We start from the raw sequence: 22,198 nt of genomic DNA, 5'->3' as shown, positions 1-22,198 counted from the left end.
GAAGTTAAAAAAAAAACAAGGCCACGACAGGGCTATAAATATAAAACAATGTAGTTGGATTATACAGCTGGAAATATGCACCGATGAAAACGGAAGTAGAGTCACTGTGCTGCAGTGACTGACTGAATAAGCTAGTAGTCATTTACTTTCACTGAAGGATTGTTAACATCACTTTATCAACTCTTTGTTTTTTGTTGAGCATATCCAATAGGAGTGGCCTTGAAGGTATTGAGCCCAGTGCATTCTGGTTCTTGTAGGTTTTCTCCCCTTTAAGCAAACGGGAACAGCAGGCCTTTTTTTCTCTGTTTTCTCTGGTCCTGGAGCATCAGTATCTGCGTCCTTCTAGTGCATAGACAGCCCAGTTTCATGAAAAGACCATCTTTCCAGCAGTGAGACACCCCTTTAATCTCTCATGCCTGGAATTTCAGCACCTTCCCAAAGAGTTATACTTCAAAAAACAAAGAACAAAACAAATACGAGAAGGGAGAGCGATGCATGCAAAATTAATTACAGACTGCCATCCCCGCAAGGCAGCCCAAGACCCCCTCACCCTCCGCAACACACATCCTTCTCCCCAACACACATCCTTCTCCCACTCTATCCTCCCTGTTACCTCTGTAGTCACACAACTCCTTCGTCATTCACAGAGCAAACCTCCGCGCTTCCCCCTTTTGCAACAACAATCTTCCAAACAAAGCACACCATAAAAATAACCCCACTCCCCCGGCAGTCTGAAGATAATGTAAACAAATACAACTACTTAGGCATGACATACGAACTCATAGAATCCAAAGTGATGTCTACGTTGTGTATGTTTAGAGCAAGTCTGAGGTCAAGCTTATTTAATCTTTTGTAGAAAAGCCAATTCCTCGGTTGTAACGGCAGGTTTTGATACACATGTCTGGTTCTCAGGCTCCTTAAAGCATGTAGACAGCTTGTGAATTACAAAATACCTTTGCGTCTCTGGCAATTTAACCAGAAGGCTGTCAGCTACGGCAAACATGCATTACACCGCTTCTTCAGTATCAAGCTGATTTTAATCTGTTGCAACATTTTGAAATGAATTTCTCCTCGTAGACACCACTGGGACTCGAGGACTGCTGGAAAGCAGGAAGGAAGAAGCAACAACAATCTCACCATCCTTTTCTTTTTCTTTCTTTTTGATCTGCACCATGGAACCGTCCAGGGGGCCTAGTAACATTGTTTTTGCAAAATTATTTGAAGGATTTTTTTTGGTTGTTTGCAGCTTAGATATTATTTTCATAGTTTTGGCTCAATGGCTCTGATTGCTAACAGTATTGACAGCGTTATACTTTATACCTTATACAGGCTAACTGATCTGGGAACATAACATACCTACTTGGTTCACTCGTGCATGCTAACATTGCCCTGTGCAGTGAGACAAGTAGAGTTGTAGCAGTATACTGGTATCACAATATACCATGGCAATAAAATTGATGGTTGTCATACCATGCACAATTATTACTGACATTGGGACAAAAATGCAACAAACCAAGATGCTTGCCCGCGCGTTGCAACCTCTTTCCTCCTCAACAGCCTGTCAGATTCAGCAATGGGTGCCACACACTGATAACGCAGAGAAAATGAAACTGATAGTATCACCATCTGCAGCCCCGAAAAAGTGATTAAAAACAACGTGGGATAACTTTGGAAATCTAAGAAATGAACGTGGTGTTGTCCCTCGAGGACAGATGTCTAGTTTGCAAACTATATGGACGGAGAGTGTTTCCAGAGGAGGAAACACATCCGTGTGTGAGTTTAATGTACAGACGGCTCTGGCTGGGCTGTCACACACCGATATAGTAATGATAATAATAATGAAATAGCGTATACAGTGATATATTTTCTGAGACGGTTATCATATGGTTACCACGACAAGTGTTTACTTTTGGTTCAACTCGACTGGTCTAACACCCCTGTTTCTTGTCTCGCTATTGTAGCAATGTATCAGTACAGTAGCAACTGTATTCCTAGATCACAGCAATTACTTTAGGTACAAGGTTATATTAACCAACATAAATGTCGCAAAACCACAAGCAAAGAACCGGGCTGTAGAAATGCAGAATGGTCCTTTAATGTCTTCTGCTTTATTATAAATGAATCGAAGAAGCAGATTTATCACCAGTCTGTCTGCAAGAGAATAAATTGACAGGAAGCACGTTTGAACACATTGTGCCACATGTTTAGGAGAGGCAGCCGTATGGCATCAATGGTGAAATGCATTCTGCATATAAATGAAATGATATGGCATTCATTAACACTTTTCCACATAATCACTTTATTTATATGAAAGCTGATGGCGGGACATGTGCCTGATGTCGAAACAGACCCGCCATCATAGCAGCTAACACGGCAAGCAGCAGGAGCTCACTGAAGCACTGGCCTCATTCCTGATGCTGCTTTCCTCATCTCTCCCAGGTAATAGCAACAGTCTTGGTGATAGAGCAGCATCCTCCCTCTAACATCCAGCACTGATCAAAATAAAGAAAAAAGTTCCGAATTTCAACAGATTGTGGCCTCTGCCTGCCCTGAACTCAGAGGGAACGGCAACATTGGTCCGTCTCGCTCTCTAATTTGATTCCTGTGTGCTGACAGTGGAGGGGCTATCATTTAGGAGGAGGATCTGGGTGTGCTGTAGTAAACACATAAACAAGATGGGGGGAGAGGGAAAAACGAGCCTCTGTCAAGGCTCTGGTGAAGGAGAGGCGTAGTCCGCACAAGGCAGATAAGAAGAAGAGGCGAAAAACAGACTCCCTCAGCAGGAAACTGGACAGCTTATACCAATGTTTTCTACAGCTGGGACCAAGGACCTGAGGCGTCCTTCAGTGTCTCCCAGCCTAGATACAGATGATACTGACGATACACTGATCAACCTGGTATCACCCCAAAGCATGTAATACAGACGAGACCGTGTCAGTATTACATTTTGCCTTTGCGTTTCTTAAGAGAAGTCATTCACGTTGACTGAAAAATAAGCCTCCAAAAGCTGTGTTTTTGGGGGCGCGTCTGTTTGATTGACAGGCCTGTGGTGGAGTTAGGTTAGGGCTATCGGCTGTCGGGACGTCGTATCATCGGGTTCCCAATCAGATCGAGTCAGATCAACTGCTCGCTCCACCCTGACTCGTCCAAATATGGTCCCTTCCGGCTCCAAACCAATCTGAACTAGAGTAAGATGGCGCAAGACACTGGAGGCGTCAAAACAGCTGCTCACAAACCAATGGGTGACGTCACTGCCGCTTACCCTGACCTCCTCCCTTTTCCACATTATAATGTACTATATCGCATGACCTCCTCCTTCGACCCTGGTCATACATGTGTGCATTTTTCACACCCAGTCGAGGCAAAAAGTGACACAGGCACAATATTGTCGACTGGACTGAAGGGTATATTTCCCTCTTTCACATTACACTAGGCTGGTACACACATATATATATATATATATATATATATATATATATATATATATATAAAGCTTGGCAAATGTCTTGCATATATATATATAGCCAAGCTTTTACCTTCTCTAACATTTTTTGTCACTTCAGCCCTTCGGAAGTTCAGTAAAAACATCCTGGATAGAAAAACACATCAAGATGCAGAATGAGAAAATGTGCTCACATTTCCACACACAGGAGAAGCAAGAGGAAGGAAGAGAGTTGGGCATAAGTCACCCTCACATGCAGACAAGCAGAAAATTACACCCCTCTCCCCCTCCCCCTCCTCCCCACCTTCCATTCCTTTATTAGACAAGAAGTAGTTAGCGTTTTGTTGGTCAGCATTAGTGTGTTGCAGCACAGTATTCAGCCGTGAGAGAAAACGTGTTTGAGCTGGCCAACAATGGCAAGCCGAGATTTTAAAACACTGTATGAATAAATTGAGCATAAGCTGTAGCTTTTGTATGATAAATGCTCTCGTATTTCCCATCATTTGTTACGATCCCCAGCAGTTCCACTTTTAATGGTCTTGTCACTCCAGCTCAGTCAGCCCACAAGGGAGGCAGTCCCGTGGGTCACCCACATAGCAGCATGGGAACCGTCTCTGCTTAATGTTCCAGACAGGAGCCTTGGGCAGAACAGGAGGTTCCCTCTCTCCCTAAGCCACAGGACATCTCACTGTCTTTTATTCAACTCCTCTTCTTGAGCGGCGCAAGAATACAAAAATCGATGGAGGTGTTGAGGTGTCTGTGCCCTACAGTGTCGGCTCCCCAAGAGAATTTCTTCTGTTCATTTGATCCCCAAACCGTGGCTTTGCAGGCTGGTCTGCCGTGTCGGCTTTGATCCCAGGCAGATCACACAGGTGTCCAGCTGCTCCCACTCAAACAATGAGCACGACCAATCACAATCTCAGTCTACTGAGAACCATCAGCTGCCTATTTTGTCCAAGAGTTGCTCAGCCTCCTCTGTGAAAGGCCCACTAGAGTACGCCCAAATTAAATTCCCCACAAAAACATTTACTGACCGAATTGCTTTCACTGAGCACAAAGTGTTTCTATTTTCCTTGAGTTTAGTCTTTGTTTTGTTTGGCTTATACGAAGCTGGAGGGCCACGGCTTGCTCAAAAGCATCTTGAAGATAATAAATGTTAAGGTCTGTACCAGTATCTATCGAAGCGCCATTCCTTTCAGGAGATGGGAGCAAAATGAATTTCCCAGTGTAAACTGGGTGGTCTATGAGGGACTGGGGCCTTGTCTGTATTGGCCCATGTATATTAAACAAGTATCAAAGAGACCTTCATTGAACATTGCATGGACTAATAGCTTTGGGCCAGATATGCCTTCTGCAAAGATAATTAAAGTTGTCCCTGCTCAAGCAAAACAAGAGCGGGTGGACCTCAACAAGTTTTCAACCAAAAGAACTAATGAGCTGGTAAATGTGGAAAGTAGCCTATTTTCATATGTTAATGTTAAGTTTGTAGTGCAGGGTTGTGGAAATAGCTTAGCTGCATGAGCTGCCACTTTCAAAACAGTAAAAAAAAAAGAAAGAAAAAGGATTTGCCAGGAGGAGGGGGTCAGTATTTGATAGCTGGAGTTTTCTTTTCTATGAGATGGAACACTGTCTGACAATCTGAGCCAATTAAAGAGCACTGAGCTGTGACCTGCGGGCGAGGGAGATGAAAACAAGCCTGTTCAGTAAACACTGTGACCGCCCCTCTCTACTGCTATCCTCCTGAAAAGCCAAGAGTCTTCATTAATATTCTGGCTTTCTTCTCCCTAAGAAAAGGCCAAGGGGTTGTGGACACTAAGCAGCATTGTGCTCCCCTACGGGTTTGGGTAACCTTGCAGTGGTGGCTGTGGTGGGGCGGCTCCGAGTTAGGTCAGGGTCCTCTAAACACCCTGAAAAGACCCAAGCTCATTACACAGGCCTGGGCCATGCTTGACAAGATGAGAAAACACAAAGTACTCTGAATGAGTGAAAAGAGAACAGGACACCATCTGCTTTGGGGTTAAGCTAGTACTCAGAGGAAAGTGAAGATGATTAGAAGGCAGCAAGCGACGGCGAGAGAAGAAACGGGTACAGCTGACGGCATATGTTGCAAAAGAAACGAAGGGAAAAATGACCACTGGCAAACCTTTGATGAGACTAAGGGTTGAAAGAAACAGGAAAGTCAGTCAAAATGTTGTCTCACTTTTATCCTCTCTTTTTAGTCTTTTTTTTTGTTATTCCCTACTTTGTCCAATGTAGCGTGCCACAGTCACTGTGGTCTGTCAGGAGATAAAAAAATAAATAAAAAAGAGCCAGAACACTGAGATACACGGAGATGAAAGGTGTAAGTGAAAAACTGATTAAGTGAAGAAGTGAGCGAGGGAGACAACACAAAAATAGACATAGAAGGGAAAAATGCAAAAGAGGCCTCCCCTTGTGTGACCTACATACCTGCTAAACCTGCTGTCAGTGGTGGCCTGCTCCTCTCTCATCACTCACTGAATTACTTAACATAATCTTTAGACTGTGCTGCTCAAGGGCCTGCTGCAGGAAGCTGCCCGCTGCTGTTTTCAATACCCATTGTGGTTCACTATATCAAGGCACAGACAGACTTTCAGGGGAGCTGTGAATCTAGCACCAGGTGATGTGGCTATCCCCCGCCATACATTAAAATGGGACACACCGCAGACGAGGGAGGTGGAGAAGCAGCGTGTTTGTAGATGAAGTTCCTGGATGTTTGTATGCTGCTGAGGACGTCGCTCAGGCCAGCTTTGCAGTTACACATTAATTTGCAGTTATGATGTGATGCCTCTTTTGGGCAGCTCAAGGTTTTCCACAGTCGATCATGGATCGTACTGGTCAATATAATCAAAGTGCGTGTCTAGACTGCAGTGAAATCAGGAGCCCTGGCAGAGCAGCTGTCTGTCATTGAAAGGTCAGCGAGAGAGCAGCTTGGTTGGTCGACCTCAGCAGAAGCACCATGCATATACAGTACGTGTCGGCAGTGTAGTTAATAGAGATATAATTATAGAGAATGAAAATACTGCTTCAGACATTAATAGACACACTTTCTCCATGATTATACTTCTCCACTGCTGATTTTTTTTCACAAGGGCAGTTTTTGTTATGTATTGTAATGTATCACTTTATAATCAGAGCATGTTATAGCGCACATAAGTGTACATAGACTACATAGACTGTGTACAAAAATGGATGTTGTTTTGGGGCCTGAACAGTGAAGCCAATGCAGAAGTGCCTGAAAGTGCAGTACCACTGACGGCCACTAGTAATTGTACTGGTTGTAAACTAATTATTTGGTCTGTGAAAAGAGTTCAGTTTTCTGGAGCCCAAGGTGACACAAATAAAGATATTTAGAAATCTGTTTAGAAAACATCATGATTATTTGAATAATTATCACAAGTAGACAACTTGATTAAAACAGTTGACTTATCATTCCATCTCTACGTATTTTTTAATGTAAGGCTACAAAAACTATGAAAACTGTGACAACTGCCCATCACAATTTCCTTGAGACCAAGGAGATGCAATCAAAACTCCAAACCCCAACTTCTGTCTCCTACAATATCAAGACAAGGAGAAGCAGCTAACTCTCACATTTGAAAAGCTGTATACACTTAAATAAATAATACTTTTTTTTTGTCAATGGACTAATGAGTTAATCTACTTTAGTATTACAGCTCTAATATCATGTTGTCCTCTATCTTATTGCATCATACTCATTCTGGGTGGGACATGAGAGAAAGGGGTCAATGGCTGAAAAACAGTGGTGAGTTGAGCACAAATTGACATTTGTAATCCAAAGGGTTAGAGACTTAAAATCCCAACTGTCATGTTCGAGTCTCGGAGAGCATCTCGACGGGGTTTACTTCTAACCGAAGTAGCTCTACCATCCAATCTTCCTCACTGCCTCCAGGAGACAGGCAACCCATACAGAGATCACTCCTCACTCAAACAGTCTCTTGTATTTTTATAGGATGTGCATGTGTGTGCGACTGTGACAGAAATATGTTCCAGACTTTTCAAAAACACATTTGTTGCTTCTCTGCTGGCTGACAAATTCTCTCTCTGCTCTGAGTTGATTCATTTGCCATTTCTATGCACCAAACAGTGGGTGGGGACTGGATGAGAGAGCTGATCAAAAGAGGAGCTTGAAAGGAGAACAGAAAAAGTGTGTCCCCTGTAGCCTGTTAGATGAGACACCCTCTCTTTGAAGCAGGCTTCTGGGCCAGAGGTGACCAACACAATGGACATGTGCAGATTTTCTGTACGGCTCTCCACCTCCAGCTGAATGACCAGATTCCTGTGTGAGACATTATGAAATAGTGGAGGGTGCCATGTGGAATAATACATGAAGCTTGCGAGAGAGTGTTTAAACAAAACAAAAAAAATATATATATTTCAGCTCAGCACCACGGTCAGACAGTTGAGTCAATGACTTCATGAGTTACCATGGCAACAACAAGCCTGTCCAAAACATGTTTTAATGCCCCTTTAAAACAATAGTTTGTGATAATGAAAGTTCCTGTCTGTATTTGCAGAAGTGGTGATCCTAAACTCTGATGGTGTCCAAGGAAAGAAGCCCATTGGTACCCCACCACCCCTGAGATGGTTTTTGACAATAATTATCTTCAAATTAATAAAATTACTATCACGCAGATTAAGAGTAGTGTTTGTTGATGAAAAAAACCCTGCAATTTTTTTCTTTCTGCTGCATTAAAAATATGCCAAATTGTGACCCCAAAACAGAGCTACATTGCAAACCATGAATTGTGAGGACCACCACTCCTCTAACTCCAAGGGATTGATTTATAAAAATGTTTCTTATTTTATTCTAGTTCATCACCAGAAAATACCAGGTTTGATTTGATACCGAGTGAGCTGACATTACCAAAACAAGTCAAAAGAAGGAGTTGATTAAAAAGCCAAATTGAATTCAGCGATGGAAGTTGCATTAATACGGATAATGACAAGATTGTGGGTAACTGGGTCTCAGACACTATTGCTCAGCATGGCTGTGGCTAGAGCTACTGTTACTGAACTTTCACAGTGAATATAAAAAAGCTATAAAACACAAGCATAGCCTAATGTCTTCAGCCAGTGGCAGCTTGTTCCCTCAAGAGCCACACAGTGTTACAGTGTACAATGTTAAGCCAAAAGTTAATTGTGCTCTGACAATTCTTAAGGACAGGAAAGAATGCATTGCACTCCAGAATTACATTTACATCACCAGCATCCCACTGTTCACAAAGGACTGAGACAAAAGGGCATAAAACCACCAATTAAGTAAAGCTTGAAATCCTTTTTTCTATTGCAGACGAAGGAACATAAATGCAAAGTGCACTTCAGCAACAACACTTTATGAGCTGAATGTACCAATGAATTCTCATAACTTATTCAAGCTGCCAAAAAGTCGAAGGAAAAAAAAAAAAAAAAAAAAAAAATCCCTTTTGATTTGCAATGGATTACTGAGAAATTCAACTCTTTGTACTTGATGCTTCAACATAAAAGAACAACCACACAGGGTCACTGTGCTGTGATAGTTTAGCGTGTACCTTCACATTGCCAATGGCAAGTCTGCTGGATTTTAGAGGAGTAGTTTGTGTCGGCTTGCTGTTTTGAACACTCAAGCAGTCACACTAAGAGAGTAAAATATATAGAAATCAATAATATCCCCCAAATAACACTTGCAAACAAGAGAATAAAACCAACTCTCAAGACTCTTTTGAAAGAAATTGTTGATTGTTTTGTTTTGATCTTGCAGGGGAGAGAGGTGGATGCGTGATGTGCATGAGCTTGGGCACCATATGGCACTTGTGGATGCAGCTGAGGCTTTCTGCTCAAAGCCGCACATACAGTGAGCTCTGAGAGGTTGTGGCAAAGTCACAGTGCTAAATAAAGAAGTCATAGCCATCAATACTGTACGAGCAACACATTCTGGTCATCAGAGAAGGAAAAAAAAACATGTGGAGCTTGAAATTCATGAAATGAAGACAATCAAGTGACAATAAACAAGGGCAAATTTAGATCGTGACGATCAACTGAAGTTTACTTGAGTTGCTGCTGTGTTTTTAACAACGCGACAGGTCTGAAGAGAGAAAAGGGAACAATGAAAAATCAAGGGAGATAGGAGCACTGGGAATGTGAGCTCTTTGCTCATGTAATGCTGCCTAGTCTCTGCTGTGTTGAGACTGAGATTTTTGTGATAGCCTGCTGGGTCTGTCTCTCCGTCTCCCCTGCAGGCTCCCTCTTGCCTGGCTTTAGTATGCCATTAGTCTGTACCCCACTTGTCTGTCTAGTCTGCAGCCAGCCACCCCGCTAAAGTATTCTCTGTGGCATTCTTCCATATTCAAGGAGTCGCTCGATCAGGGGCCAGCTTGATCAAAGGCAGGAAAATATAAGGAACACTTACGTACTGAAGATTTGGGCTCCCTTGATTGCAAGGTTTTGCTAAATTATAGGAAGAGCTCTGTATTTTGGTGACATTTAAAAAATGCTGTGTGGATAATAGGCACATACTAAACGGAGAGGCAGTTTAAGATCTCAGAATAGTCACAAACCTTATTCAGGTCTGCATCTGTGCATGGTATGAGATGCAAATATTTCACAGGAGAAACTTGTTCCAAACTTGATGGGGAAGAAGGACAAGATGCTGATTACTTGGTGGCATTGAGTCTGTGCAGCCATTACATTTTACCTTTAGAGCTAAGACAATAGCTATCGACTCCTGTAGGAGAACCACACTGCATGACGGAAAAACAATTTCTGTTCACAACACAGATTTATTTATTCCTAGCTTTAGGCAAAGACAGTCTTATTTGAATTTATGGGTGCTCCGTGAGCTCACTGAAGCGGGTGCCCACTCTCACAAGTCACCATTACAAGGCTCGCTGAAAATATATTCCAAACACAATAACAATATAGCCCCCCTTTCCCCCATTTTCATTTTATGAATATATTTAAATATATTTATGAATATTCATAAATATAGGCTGCTTGGATTCTGTTTCCATTTGGGAAGCCTTTATAACATCCCAGCTATCAGGCAGAGAATCTCATTCCCCGTGCAGGGAGCTATCTAATAGATATGATTCATATAGTGGAGCCTGATTTAAAATACAAAATACCCCCTCTGCCTTCGTCCTTACATATCTCTTCTTCACAGGGATTTTCTAGAGAGCAAAACCCGCAGAAAATATGTGTACTATATTGCTTGGATTATTGCTTTTTGTTGCTTATAATATTGCATTAAAAATAATTTATAGAGTTAAGAACAACAGGACTAAATGCTTGCAAAGTAAACAACATATGGTATAGTCTGGTAATATGAACAGATAAGACATCAGCCAATGACTTGCACTGTATCCTCAATTTATATCCACAGTAAGGGAGCATGTGCAGACTGAATACATTATTACATTAACAAGTTCTAATGATGATGGCAGTGAGAGTGAATATAACACAAAGCTGTTTTATTTAGCTTCGTATTATTTAGTGTGACTGAGCTGGGACCGACATGCTTAGCTGTGATACACACTTCCATAGGTGCAATATTGAGTTATGTGAAAGCAGCAGGGTGTCAACAGACACTGCCGACAACTGGGAGCACGTAGATACAAACGTGCAAAATGCAAAGTAAGGAGTTCTTTCTTTCTTTTTTTTTTTTGATGGTTGCAGAGACTTGTCCTCAACACATCCTACAATGTGGAATCATTAATGTGTACGGTGTGACCTGTTCAAGATCACGTTAATCAATGAGGCCTCCTGCTATGATAATGTACGAATAATTAATAAAATGAACCCACAAACACAGGTGCAGTGGAGCTTGTTTGATGTCAGCTGTAAATCCCACTCAGGGAATCAATGTACACAACTGAAAAATTAACCCAACAACCATTTAGAAAGCATTACTCAAGAATTGCCAAGAACACTGATTCTCCGAGTTGCCTTTTTCTTGATCTTGTGTTTAAAAGCATTTGATTTATCATTTTAATTTTTTTTTGGCCACCATTAGCAAGCTGGCAATGAAGGCTCATTTTAAAAACAGTGATGTCTGAGGTGACACTCTCACCTTGATACAGACAGGAAAAATTATTCAGTATATCAAAGATTTATAGTCAAATAAGACATGAATCCTTTCTGGGGGAATTCAGCTAAAAAAAAATACAAACGAGGCTGCTGCATTATTTGTCCATTATTTGATTGGCAGGACTTTGTTCTAATGTATACATTTGCTTGACATTTCCTATAAGCCTTAACAATGAAAAAGTTCTATGTTGACTGAAATGATTGTCTGTTTCTGTCAAAACAACAACACACAGCCAAGAAAGAAAATGAATGTACAATATTTTACATCACTATTTCTCAGAACTCTTTGCGGCTGTAAATTACTACTTGACTTTGAATATAAGAAAATGTCAATAACATAACGTACAGTAGGAGGTGAGAAAACTCCTCGAAAACACATACACATGACTCACAAGTAGGTAGGTGTGTGTAGGTAGGTGTGTGTGTGTGTGTGTGTGTGTGTGTGTGTGTGTGTGTGTGTGTGTGTGTGTGTGTGTGTGTGTGTGTGTGTGTGTGTATGTCTCTCTGCTGGCCTCAAATTGTTTGATTCATTACTCATTCCTCCCATCATTATGAGCCATTTTATTACTCCTTTCAATGAAGCAGATTTAACCTCTATTGCCATGAGCTGGAAGCCTGATTACAGTTATTATTTTTAATAAAAGGTATTGGCTGTGGAATCATTTGGTCTTGTTCTGTGAATAGCTGGTTACGCACGGTTAAGCCAGGCTGCGTTGGCCTGCATGAGATTCAATATCTGAGACAGTTTGGGTCTGCACTCTGTCTGAGGCCCTGCTCCTCTTTACAAAATGCAATCTGCCTGCAATCAGGACTGACACCACTGTTTACTGCCTGACAGTGCCAGCACACAGCACACAGCCCATGGAAAGCTAGACAGTGACAGACAGTCACAGGCTCAGGCAAGACACAGTCAACAGGCTAGAGTGATGCTTTCCAGTGAAGGAAAGTCTGTAGTGTTTGTAGGGATATATTCCTGTGGCTTTTCAGAGAGGATAGAAGAGGCTATCTCAGATAGATCTATCAAGAAGGTTCACTCTCACCCTAAATTAATTGAATGTCAGTCAAAGAGAAAGTGAAATGGGGGTGAGAGAGTGACTCAGACCTTTGTGTTAGTGCAGTGGCAGGAGAGGGGTGGCTGGGGTTCACATGTCTGCCCTTAAATTCCCAAGACAGTACACTTGATAAGTGAGAAGCTACAGAAAAATTGAGGGTAAATAAAGACAGATATCCCATGTGGTCACAAACATAAACAAAGGCTACACAGAGAGCTACAGTCCGTCTGAACACAATGGCTGGCAGAGTTCAAATAAAGACTAAATGTAATGCAGCGTGGCTAAAAGAGAGATTAAACTGATGTTGATCATGATGTAATTTGGATACCTTGAAAGTTACAGCTTCTCCCTGCTGCTTCGTGCACATCATGGTGCTGTGCTTCACACACAACAGAAAGTCTCAGACCTTTTTCATTGGACTTCATACAATAGTTTCCTTTTAAAAAAACTTCATTAACATTTTTTTCATGAAACAGTCGGACAATTTAATTGTCAACTAATGTTAATCCTCAGCACTAATTTAAAAAAACAAAAACACTAATGTAGGTTGTATTTGAGGGGAAGAAGAAACGACCGATATTCACAGCAGAATTATGGTTTATGTAGGATTCACATAAGTAAAGCGATAGTGCCCATGCTCATTTTAATGAAGGAACATACAGTATAACCCAGTTTGCTCATGGAAGTATCTCTAATTGTTTTGAACATCACTGTTGGTTATGGCAAAGAGCAATAAGTTATATTAGGTGTTGGATACGCACAACCTTTGTCAAAGGATTTGTTGACAATAAGATTATTTTACAAAACAACTGTTTCTAAACACAACCACGACTAATCGCTGCTTCTCGCTATGTAAATCTATCTGTTGCACAAATCTTGCGCATTAAACTCTACACCAGACTTTGGCAGCAAAGTTTGGGTTAAATGGTACACGTCTCTCGATGTGAAAACCATGCTATTACCATTAGTTTTCAGGGCAGACAGGATTATTAGATTGGGTGCAATTAATATTTAACAACCAAGACAGAAATAGGTAGTTCATCACACCTGCAACAAGCTGACACCTACAAGTCTTTTCTAAGACTGGTACAATATTCAGGTCCCAGAAAACTTCCTCTAAGAAAATAACAATGCTTATTCCATACAGCTGTAATAGTCTTCAGTTTAAAATCTGCTGTAAAGTGACAGCATCTCCATCATGGCTTCCTGAGATGTGTTAAACCACCTGAGGCTCCCTGCAATGCTCAGTGCTTCCTGCCCAGAGTGATTTTACATGGGAGATGAAGTAGATCTTAGATGGGCAGAGATTGATTCAACAAAAACAACACTGAACTTCCTAATCCAATACACAACCATACGAATACATCAAACTGGACAAGAAAAACACATTGATAGAAAGTCAGTCATTCAGACTCTCCATCAGTTTCAATCAAATCACATCAAATCAAACCAAGCAAATCAGATCTTACCTTCCATCTCCACAGTGGATTTTGCTGTGTCGTCGTCTTCCACCTTGGCAGCGGGCTGCTCTTCCTCTGCTGGAAAAAGGAAGTAAAGTTGTAAAGTTTCTTTCACCACATTCACATGACGTAGTCTCTTTTCTGAGAGGTGTCTGCAAAAGGAAGTGTAACCTTCCATGTTTATATCATCAATCAGATCAGCTTTGTTAATGTGTCTTAGTGTTCATTGACTCAAGGCTTCAGTGGTAAAATATTCAGCCAATGTTCAATCTGTAATACTCCACACAATCTGAGCCCCCAAGTCCTCCTCACTCAGGTCTGCTTATTCTGTCCTGATAGCTAGAATTTGCAGTACACAAGTAGAAATAATCATAAAAAACACTCTAGTGTGGGACACCCTTATTGTGCCTTCATAGTCATCCATCTTCCAGCCATGTACTTATGTAATTTCAGACTGCTAGCAAATTAAAAAATGTAAACATCTGCTTTTCTGTTTTGTTATGCCGTCATAATGTCGGCCAGCAGGGTTTCATGGATTGTACTGACTTATTCATATCTGTCTGCCACAGCGCCCTGTGGATATTTAGCAGTGTACAGTGAGAAAATGAAAAGTGAAATACAAGGAAATCAGGCAATCACCTGAATCTTTTGCAACTCTGGAATCATTTTAGTGACTGACAGCCTTTGTAACTCAACGGTTTTGATGTAGAATAATAATAATAATAATTTTTAAAAAAACAACACCTTTGTACATACCTTTGTCTTCATCTTGATCGTTGTTGATGCCTTTTTCTTCACCACCGTCTTTGTCGCTGTCTTCACCTTTATCTTGGTTTTCATTCTCATTTTCACACTTTTCTTGATTTGGCACCTCGTTGGCTGAATTTTCATCTACACGCACATGAAATAAAAAAGGAAGAAAGTTTTGAGGGATTAATTAAGGCATCAGGAGTCAGAGCATTCACATTAAATCCTGTAGCAACGTGGCAGAAAACAACCCCCTACTTCATTACTACTGACAGAAATCTCTCAAACATTCGCAAACCAACATGTTGCTCTTTTTCAGTTTGAATGGAGGTTGACAGGAAAGAAGGAAAAACTGTCAGAGGCATAAAAAAAAGCAACATTTTATTAAGACAAATGTGTGCTTTATGCTATATAAGCTAGTTTAAATATATATCGGATTTACAATCATTGTTGTAATGGTTGGGGTAATACGGGTGTCACTGAGTGGTGCTGCATTTGCTAGGGTGTAGTTTCCAAAGTTTGAAAGGAAAGTCTTTAAATATGTACAATATTAGCAGTTGAAGGACTTAATGAGTGCTAAAGGGATAATACAAAGTAAAATGTGGACAACTTGCTGTAGATAAACAGGCTGATATTGGTCTGTGCACAAAGATTACATTTAAGCCCACAATTAAAAAAACAAATTGATCTGTAGTGTCTGGCACAAGGACACACACACACACACACACACACACACACACACACACACACGAATTTTGTTTTTTGGCTATACTTTCCTGAAGGTGTTACTTGAAACTGTATGTCTTTACTCTTCCTAACTCCTAACTCTTTGTTTGTGTCTCATGAGAAAATAAATACACATCTCAGGTCTTGGATAGCATCCCAGGGCGGCATTTGCTATAACTCGCTCATAGAATATCTACAAAATTCATGCTCAGAGAGGCTCTATCTATCAAATCGTTGTCAATGGGATGGGATTTGAATAAAACAAAAAACAGAAGAGAGACGAGGCGCTGCTCGCTGCCAGTATGCAAATACAGAATCTTAATTATATACTAGCAGCACAGAGGATATTCGGAAAAGAGAAATGGTTCTGGTTCAAAGTTAATGGTCGCCCCTTTGTAACTAACACACGCACACGCACACACACACACACACACACACACACACACACACACACACACACACACACACACACACACACACACACACACACACACACACACACACACACACACACACACACACACACACACACACTCACACTCTCCCCGTTCACTTAAGGCACTCGCTGTCAGCACAACAAAACACATCAGAGTCTTGGGATCTGTTATACAGATGCATTTAGAGCCTTGTGGACTAGTTATTCTTAGGCTGCTAACAAGACTGCTCAGGTTAGATCTTTAATCAAATTCTGAGCTGAAGTGAAAACCCGAGCGAGGAGCAGCTCGTCGGTCAGCTCGAACAACTCCCATCTCCTCCACAGATACGAGTAAGATCAGTGTGTGCTCCTTCCGTCTCAGTGAGTGATGTGGGGAGTAGTGGCAATCTGCACACTGACAATAGCACGTAATCACACCCCGTCCCTGCTGGAGCCGTGACCTGTAACTTTGCTATACCTGGGTTCTGACTTGCCATCTCCACATCTTCATTTGCTCCAGCATCTAGAAACAGAAGAGAAATTCAAAAAAAGTGGAAAACATTGTGAGTTTAGTGCTAGTGCCTGGAGTTGAATTGACTTGGCTTTCGATATCACCTCAAACAGCCTTTTCATTCCATCTCTTTGTGTAGCTTTGTCTTTGTACCGCAGTACGAGAGCAATGGAACCACAAAGACATGCATAAATTAAGTGACAAAAAAGGGGGGAAGAAGAACGTCACTTCTAAAGCCATACATAATTGAGGGATTTCTTTGTTCCAAGCTTCTGTGATAAGAGAACTTTTTTTTTTGTTAGAGTGGTGGCACACAGGACGGAAAGACTGAAGCGAATAGAAAATTCAATTTTTGATGACAAATGACATCAAGACACAGTGGTTGAGCCGAGAAGCTCAGAACACGTGTTAATGGTCCGTGGAGCTACATTACCATTGTCACCCTCTTCTTCATCACCTGTTTCCTCTTTACCTGAAAAGAAAAGGAAAAGAATAATCATCCAAACACAAGCATGCATGGGAACAATGCCAGTCATTCATTGTGAGAAACAAAGCAGCCAGTCATACTAATGATCACTGTTCAACTGTTCGTTTTCTCTCGGCGAAGGATTCATCTTGTGATGCTGGCATCACATTGTAAAACAGCAACTTCCTATGTGGCTCAGGCTTCACTTAATTCTCCTTCACTTTTACAAAGTGTTTCACACAGAAACTTTCTTTCATTCGTCCATGATGATGGGATTTTCTGTCCGTTTTCCAGATTATTGGTAAGACACCATATTGGTGTCCTTCCAATAACATTTGTTCCACTCCATATTTCAGGTTAATGTGTTCGACATAGCTACCTTGGCGCTAACAGTTTTGTAAATCTTTATTACAGTGACAAGGGACATTTATAGCACTGGGTCCTGAGTGTACAGCTGGGCTGCAGTTGATGCTCCGTCAGGCTTTATATCGGCATAGCAGTGCTTTGAGGTAAATACTATTATTAGCATGTAACACGCATACAGTGACAGGGCTATGCTTACTGGTGGGAAAACCACCATCACATATATTTGAAGAATGATGCTCTTACTTTACATACAGATCACCAACCTGGAGGCTAGAGTCACGAGAGCCTCTGCTCAATTACAACTACATATGTCCTTTACAACACCATAGCAGAATATATTCTATGTATGCACAAAAGGCAGAATTTAATATGGATATATATTTTATAAAATTTTAATCCCTCCATCATATTTGTTACTCCCATCCTCCTCACCCCTTTTTCTTGCTCTCACACATTCTTGTACACACACACACACACACACACACACACACACACACACACACACACACACACACACACACACACACACACACACACACACACACACACACACACACACACACACACACACACACACACACACACACACACACACAGATGAACCAATGACATTTGGGACAAATTGAGTAAATGAAAGCCATGACACCAATAAGAGAACATGCTTTACAATGGCTATTGTGCAGCTTCGATAATTGCTTTTTTAACAAGCTGCAGAGAGAAACCATTTTTTCATATCTATGCAATTTTGCCCTGCACTCAGAACAATAAAAATGCCAGCCTCTATTAAATGGGAAAAAAGGCCAGTTCTACCAGTTCTGCATGTTTGTCTCAAGTACCTCTGTCCATCACGCAGACCGCTGGTGACACACAGTAGATGGCAACCCTTTCTATTAATCATGACTGGCATTTGGAGATAGAGCCACAGACAGGAGGCTGCACAGAATACTTCATCGGGGAATACAGCTTAAGAGGAATGCTTCGCTAGCCTTGAGGTCACCCTAAACCTTTCGTCTGTGTTTAAAAAAAAATATGCATGGCTGTGGTATCTGTCCATAGTGATCCCAAACAACAATATATCAAACATGACAAAAGGCTCAATGTAATTTCCTCTATTTTATTTGATCATTTGTATTTGGCTTATTGAATAGAACAGTATTCGATTTATGATAAAAGATGCTGAGGGACAGATTATGGATAAACACACACACACACACACACACACACACACACACACACACACACACACACACACACACACACACACACACACACACACACACACACACACACACACACACACACACACACACACACTAAACCACAGTAGCTTCTGTGTTGGATAGATGTGATTTATAATGGCTCCAAGTTTAGATCAATTAGACCTCCGTATCTCCAGGCTGCTGCTCACTCATGTGCTCCAAACAGCAGGTGGCAGCATTGTCACAGCTTTCTTACCCAACACTCACCATACTACACTGTCATTGCTGTGAATCAGGCCCTGACATACTTCAACACTGACGGGTCTAGCCAATACCTCAAGAATTTTAGTGTCTGTGCTCATAGGATTTTTTACTATGAGAAATATAATGACAAAAAGGCAATTTTAGGCACTGGCCTGCACTTGTGTTGATGAGCGACAACACCGTGGTGTTTTTTATGGTGAAAATGTTGGTCTCACACATTTAAATGATTTATTTATGTCACCATCAGATTCAGGGGGACAGTATTACAAGGACATAAACAATTTAGATGTTGACATGGAACCTTCTTGGTGTGTCCTACTTTTATGGCCGTTGAGTAAACATCAACTGCACATGATACTTTTTAGAGGAAGAATAGTATCTCATATTCAGGAATACATTGACGTGAACAAGCTAATTTACGCACGTACGCACACACACACACACACACACACACACACACACACACACACACACACACACACACACACACACACACACACACACACACACACACACACACACACACACACACACACACACACACACACACACACACACACACACACACTAGCTAGGCTCTATCTCTCCCCCAGCCCTGTCTGCTATTCCATTTATTAAAGCCAACTGGAGCAAAGGACAAAAAAGATGAAAAAAATAAAAAAGGGGGAAACTTGAAAAATTCACGAGACATGTGTAAAGGAAAAAGGACTGAGATGACCAACAGCAATCATTCAAAGACCTTCTGCATGTGAAATGTGTGTGCGCAAGCAAAGTGCGCGTGCGTGAGGGCGAGCACTGCTTGACGGGGTGCCACGGTGTAAAAGATTGTAAAAGATGGCACCCCGCGGAGAGGCTCACTGTCTGTCTACACATGGTGTTATTAATCTGCATGTCTATCCACACTCTGTACCATCTCTCACCATCTTCCCTCTCTCTTCCTCGGGTCTTTCCCAGAAAAGCTCCAGCATGCCAGGCAAACATCCCAGCCAGGCATTGATTTATGGCTTAATGTTCACGTTTTACTGTGCCCTGTGACATCCACTAATCTCACTAATACCAATCTGATATCAAATAATAGACACCGGAGGGCTGCTTGCCAAGTCAGGTGTGCCCTGAAGAGGTCATACTCCACCTTGGACCTCTGTGCCAGCGCTCGCCTCGCCACCTCACCCACTCTGTCGCTCTCTCTCTTGTTCTTTCTACATCTTGCAGCATCTGCACGCTGTGCTTCTGTTTCATGTGGATTACATCACAGCAGAGCTCATGACGCACACAAACGCACACACACACACACACAGTTAATCTGTGACCCTGTTTTTCAAATACACTTCGGGGGTTATTTGCACTGTAGATGATGAGGGATCCTGTGTTAGCTTCTTTTGAAGAAGATTTGAAACACTGTTTATCAAAACCACCACTCTTCTGTTCAGCAGCTGTATTGGTCTTAAAGGAAATGTAATTAACATAATATCATATAATATTTGATTCAAATAATATATTGAATTTATACTGCACTGCATAAATTGATATGTCTTGGGAACATCAAACATTCAGTAGATATTGATGAGGCAGTCAGTGCTTATAAAATATTACATAAATAAAAAGCAATATGTAGTGAAATAACAGAGTAAAAGGAATGTAAAACAGTCACATCAAGCATGATGTGAGAGATGCTTTGATGATTTCTGATGTACAGAAGAGGATAAAGAAGCTGCTGTGTTGTTTGAATGGTTAGCTGTAACCAAGTTAGATCTAATTGATCTAACCTGAAACACAGGTGTTTGTGTTAATTGTGTTCTTTTCATCTTTCAGTCCACTGAGGCTGAAGAAGTGTTTTTGGTTGTGGGGTGACAAAGCAATTGTAAATGGAGCAGTTGTTGTGCTTGGGACAGAGAAAGCCTGTAATTACCTTTAGTCCACCAACCAGTGTATTTATCATGGAAGAACAGTAGAGAATGTGCCTTCATGTTTTCTCTTCATGAGTACTGTGGCTAAAAGCCCCTCGTGCCTGACCCATAGGATGGGGCGGGAGTGAGTTCCCCTGAGGAGTCCGATAGATGTGATGCATCACACTGAGGCATATTGACAGACACACTTCACTAGCTCTGCTCCAGAGTGTAATTTATTCTAAAAAGTGCTCTAAGATCTTACAAAGTCGGTCTCACATAGCTGACAGTTGTTTTTTTGTGGCTCACTTTTCCTCCGCTCTGTGCTATCTTGACATCTGAGTGTTTTCTATGATTAATCCATCCTATGTGCTACATCGAACCAGACCTAACCTTTACAGTGCAAGCGGCAGCACAAAATCATTTCACTCTCTTCCTGTGAGAGAGGTTGTCTCAAGGACTGACTGTTCCCATGCTAGAAAGCTGTGCCAAGGCCTTTTGTGAATGGATTAGTTACTATTAAGCTGCGGGGCCTGATAAATTAGGATTTATAAAGATTATTACAAAATACTTATGCCCTTCTAATGCTGGTGATTGAATTTGTGAATCACACTGAATTGCTGCTGTGGATTATGAAAAGGTATGTTGAATCGGCAGGGAGAAATTACTTATTGTGCTTTGTTTAACAACACAAAATATATTGACGCCTTTGAAGTGACTGCACTATCTAGTCCAGCCGCTCGCAATCGGTGAGAGGAACCATTTCCCTAAAGAAAACAACCATGACTGCTATCTTCAAAAATTCCCTACAACCTTAAGGCTTGAAGACAAATGGATGGTGTACGATTTTAATTGCCTACTAACACCCTCCAGTGTAAGAATCTAATTATCTTTGGTCCATCGTATCGGAGAAGCCTATAATTGTTTCAATATTACACATCCAAAGGGGCTGAAACTGCAGAATAGCCAGATAATGGCTTCTTAAACAAGTTTGCCTCTAAGAAAACATTCTTTTAAAAAAGACCAAGCTTCATCTTGTATTCATTTCCCCAAAGAGGAATTTGGCATCACAGAGCAAGAGATTACTGACCAAGAACACACTCTTTCACTTCACACACAAAACCATTTTTTCTGTAAACAGAGATCAAAGTGCAACGTTTTCCTCCACCAGTAATGTTACTTGGTGTGTTCAAAAGAAGCAGCCATCATTAATGAAATTAGAATGTAAAACAAACACACATGCCTGCAGACACAAGCAGTCAGAAATAAGCATACCTATGTTGCTGTCCTCACTTTCCTCCTTGGTTGTGGCTGTCGTGGATGGTGGTGTGTTATCTGTGAAAAAACAAAAATAAATGGTGAGTCGTTGACGTGGGACTGATGCATCCCTATCCCCAAACACCGTCAGGATGCAAAGGGAATGCCATCTTGTAAAAATTAACTGTAACTTGAGTTAGAGTGTGTGAAGATGACTTTTTACAAACTCATTGCAGCAGTGATTGTTCTAACCCTCTGTCTCGGCGGACAACACTACAAAAGCTTGAGAGAACTCAATGGCTCT

General features: G+C 41.3%; 1 protein-coding gene across 3 annotated transcripts in view; it reads right to left on the bottom strand.

The window, feature by feature from the left end:
- The window catches only part of macrod2 (mono-ADP ribosylhydrolase 2), a 396,683-nt gene that overhangs the window by 4,651 nt on the left and 369,834 nt on the right, over positions 1-22,198 (bottom strand). For 2 of the 3 annotated variants that reach the window (XM_069690137.1, XM_069690139.1), the window contains 5 exons: positions 21,913-21,972; positions 16,890-16,928; positions 16,424-16,468; positions 14,814-14,948; positions 14,067-14,135 (listed from right to left, as the gene is read on the bottom strand). In XM_069690137.1, coding sequence (XP_069546238.1) covers positions 14,067-14,135; positions 14,814-14,948; positions 16,424-16,468; positions 16,890-16,928; positions 21,913-21,972 — 348 coding nt within the window. The remainder of the gene's footprint in view (positions 1-14,066; positions 14,136-14,813; positions 14,949-16,423; positions 16,469-16,889; positions 16,929-21,912; positions 21,973-22,198) is intronic. The other variant, XM_069690138.1, reaches the window with a different exon arrangement.

This window comes from Brachyistius frenatus, unplaced genomic scaffold, assembly GCF_029030835.1.
Source record: "Brachyistius frenatus isolate BFR_SWC_R1_liver_20210118 unplaced genomic scaffold, ASM2903083v1 Contig_8, whole genome shotgun sequence".
In the NCBI taxonomy this organism is placed as follows: domain Eukaryota; kingdom Metazoa; phylum Chordata; class Actinopteri; family Embiotocidae; genus Brachyistius; species Brachyistius frenatus.
This window is presented reverse-complemented; position numbering and strand designations above follow the sequence as displayed.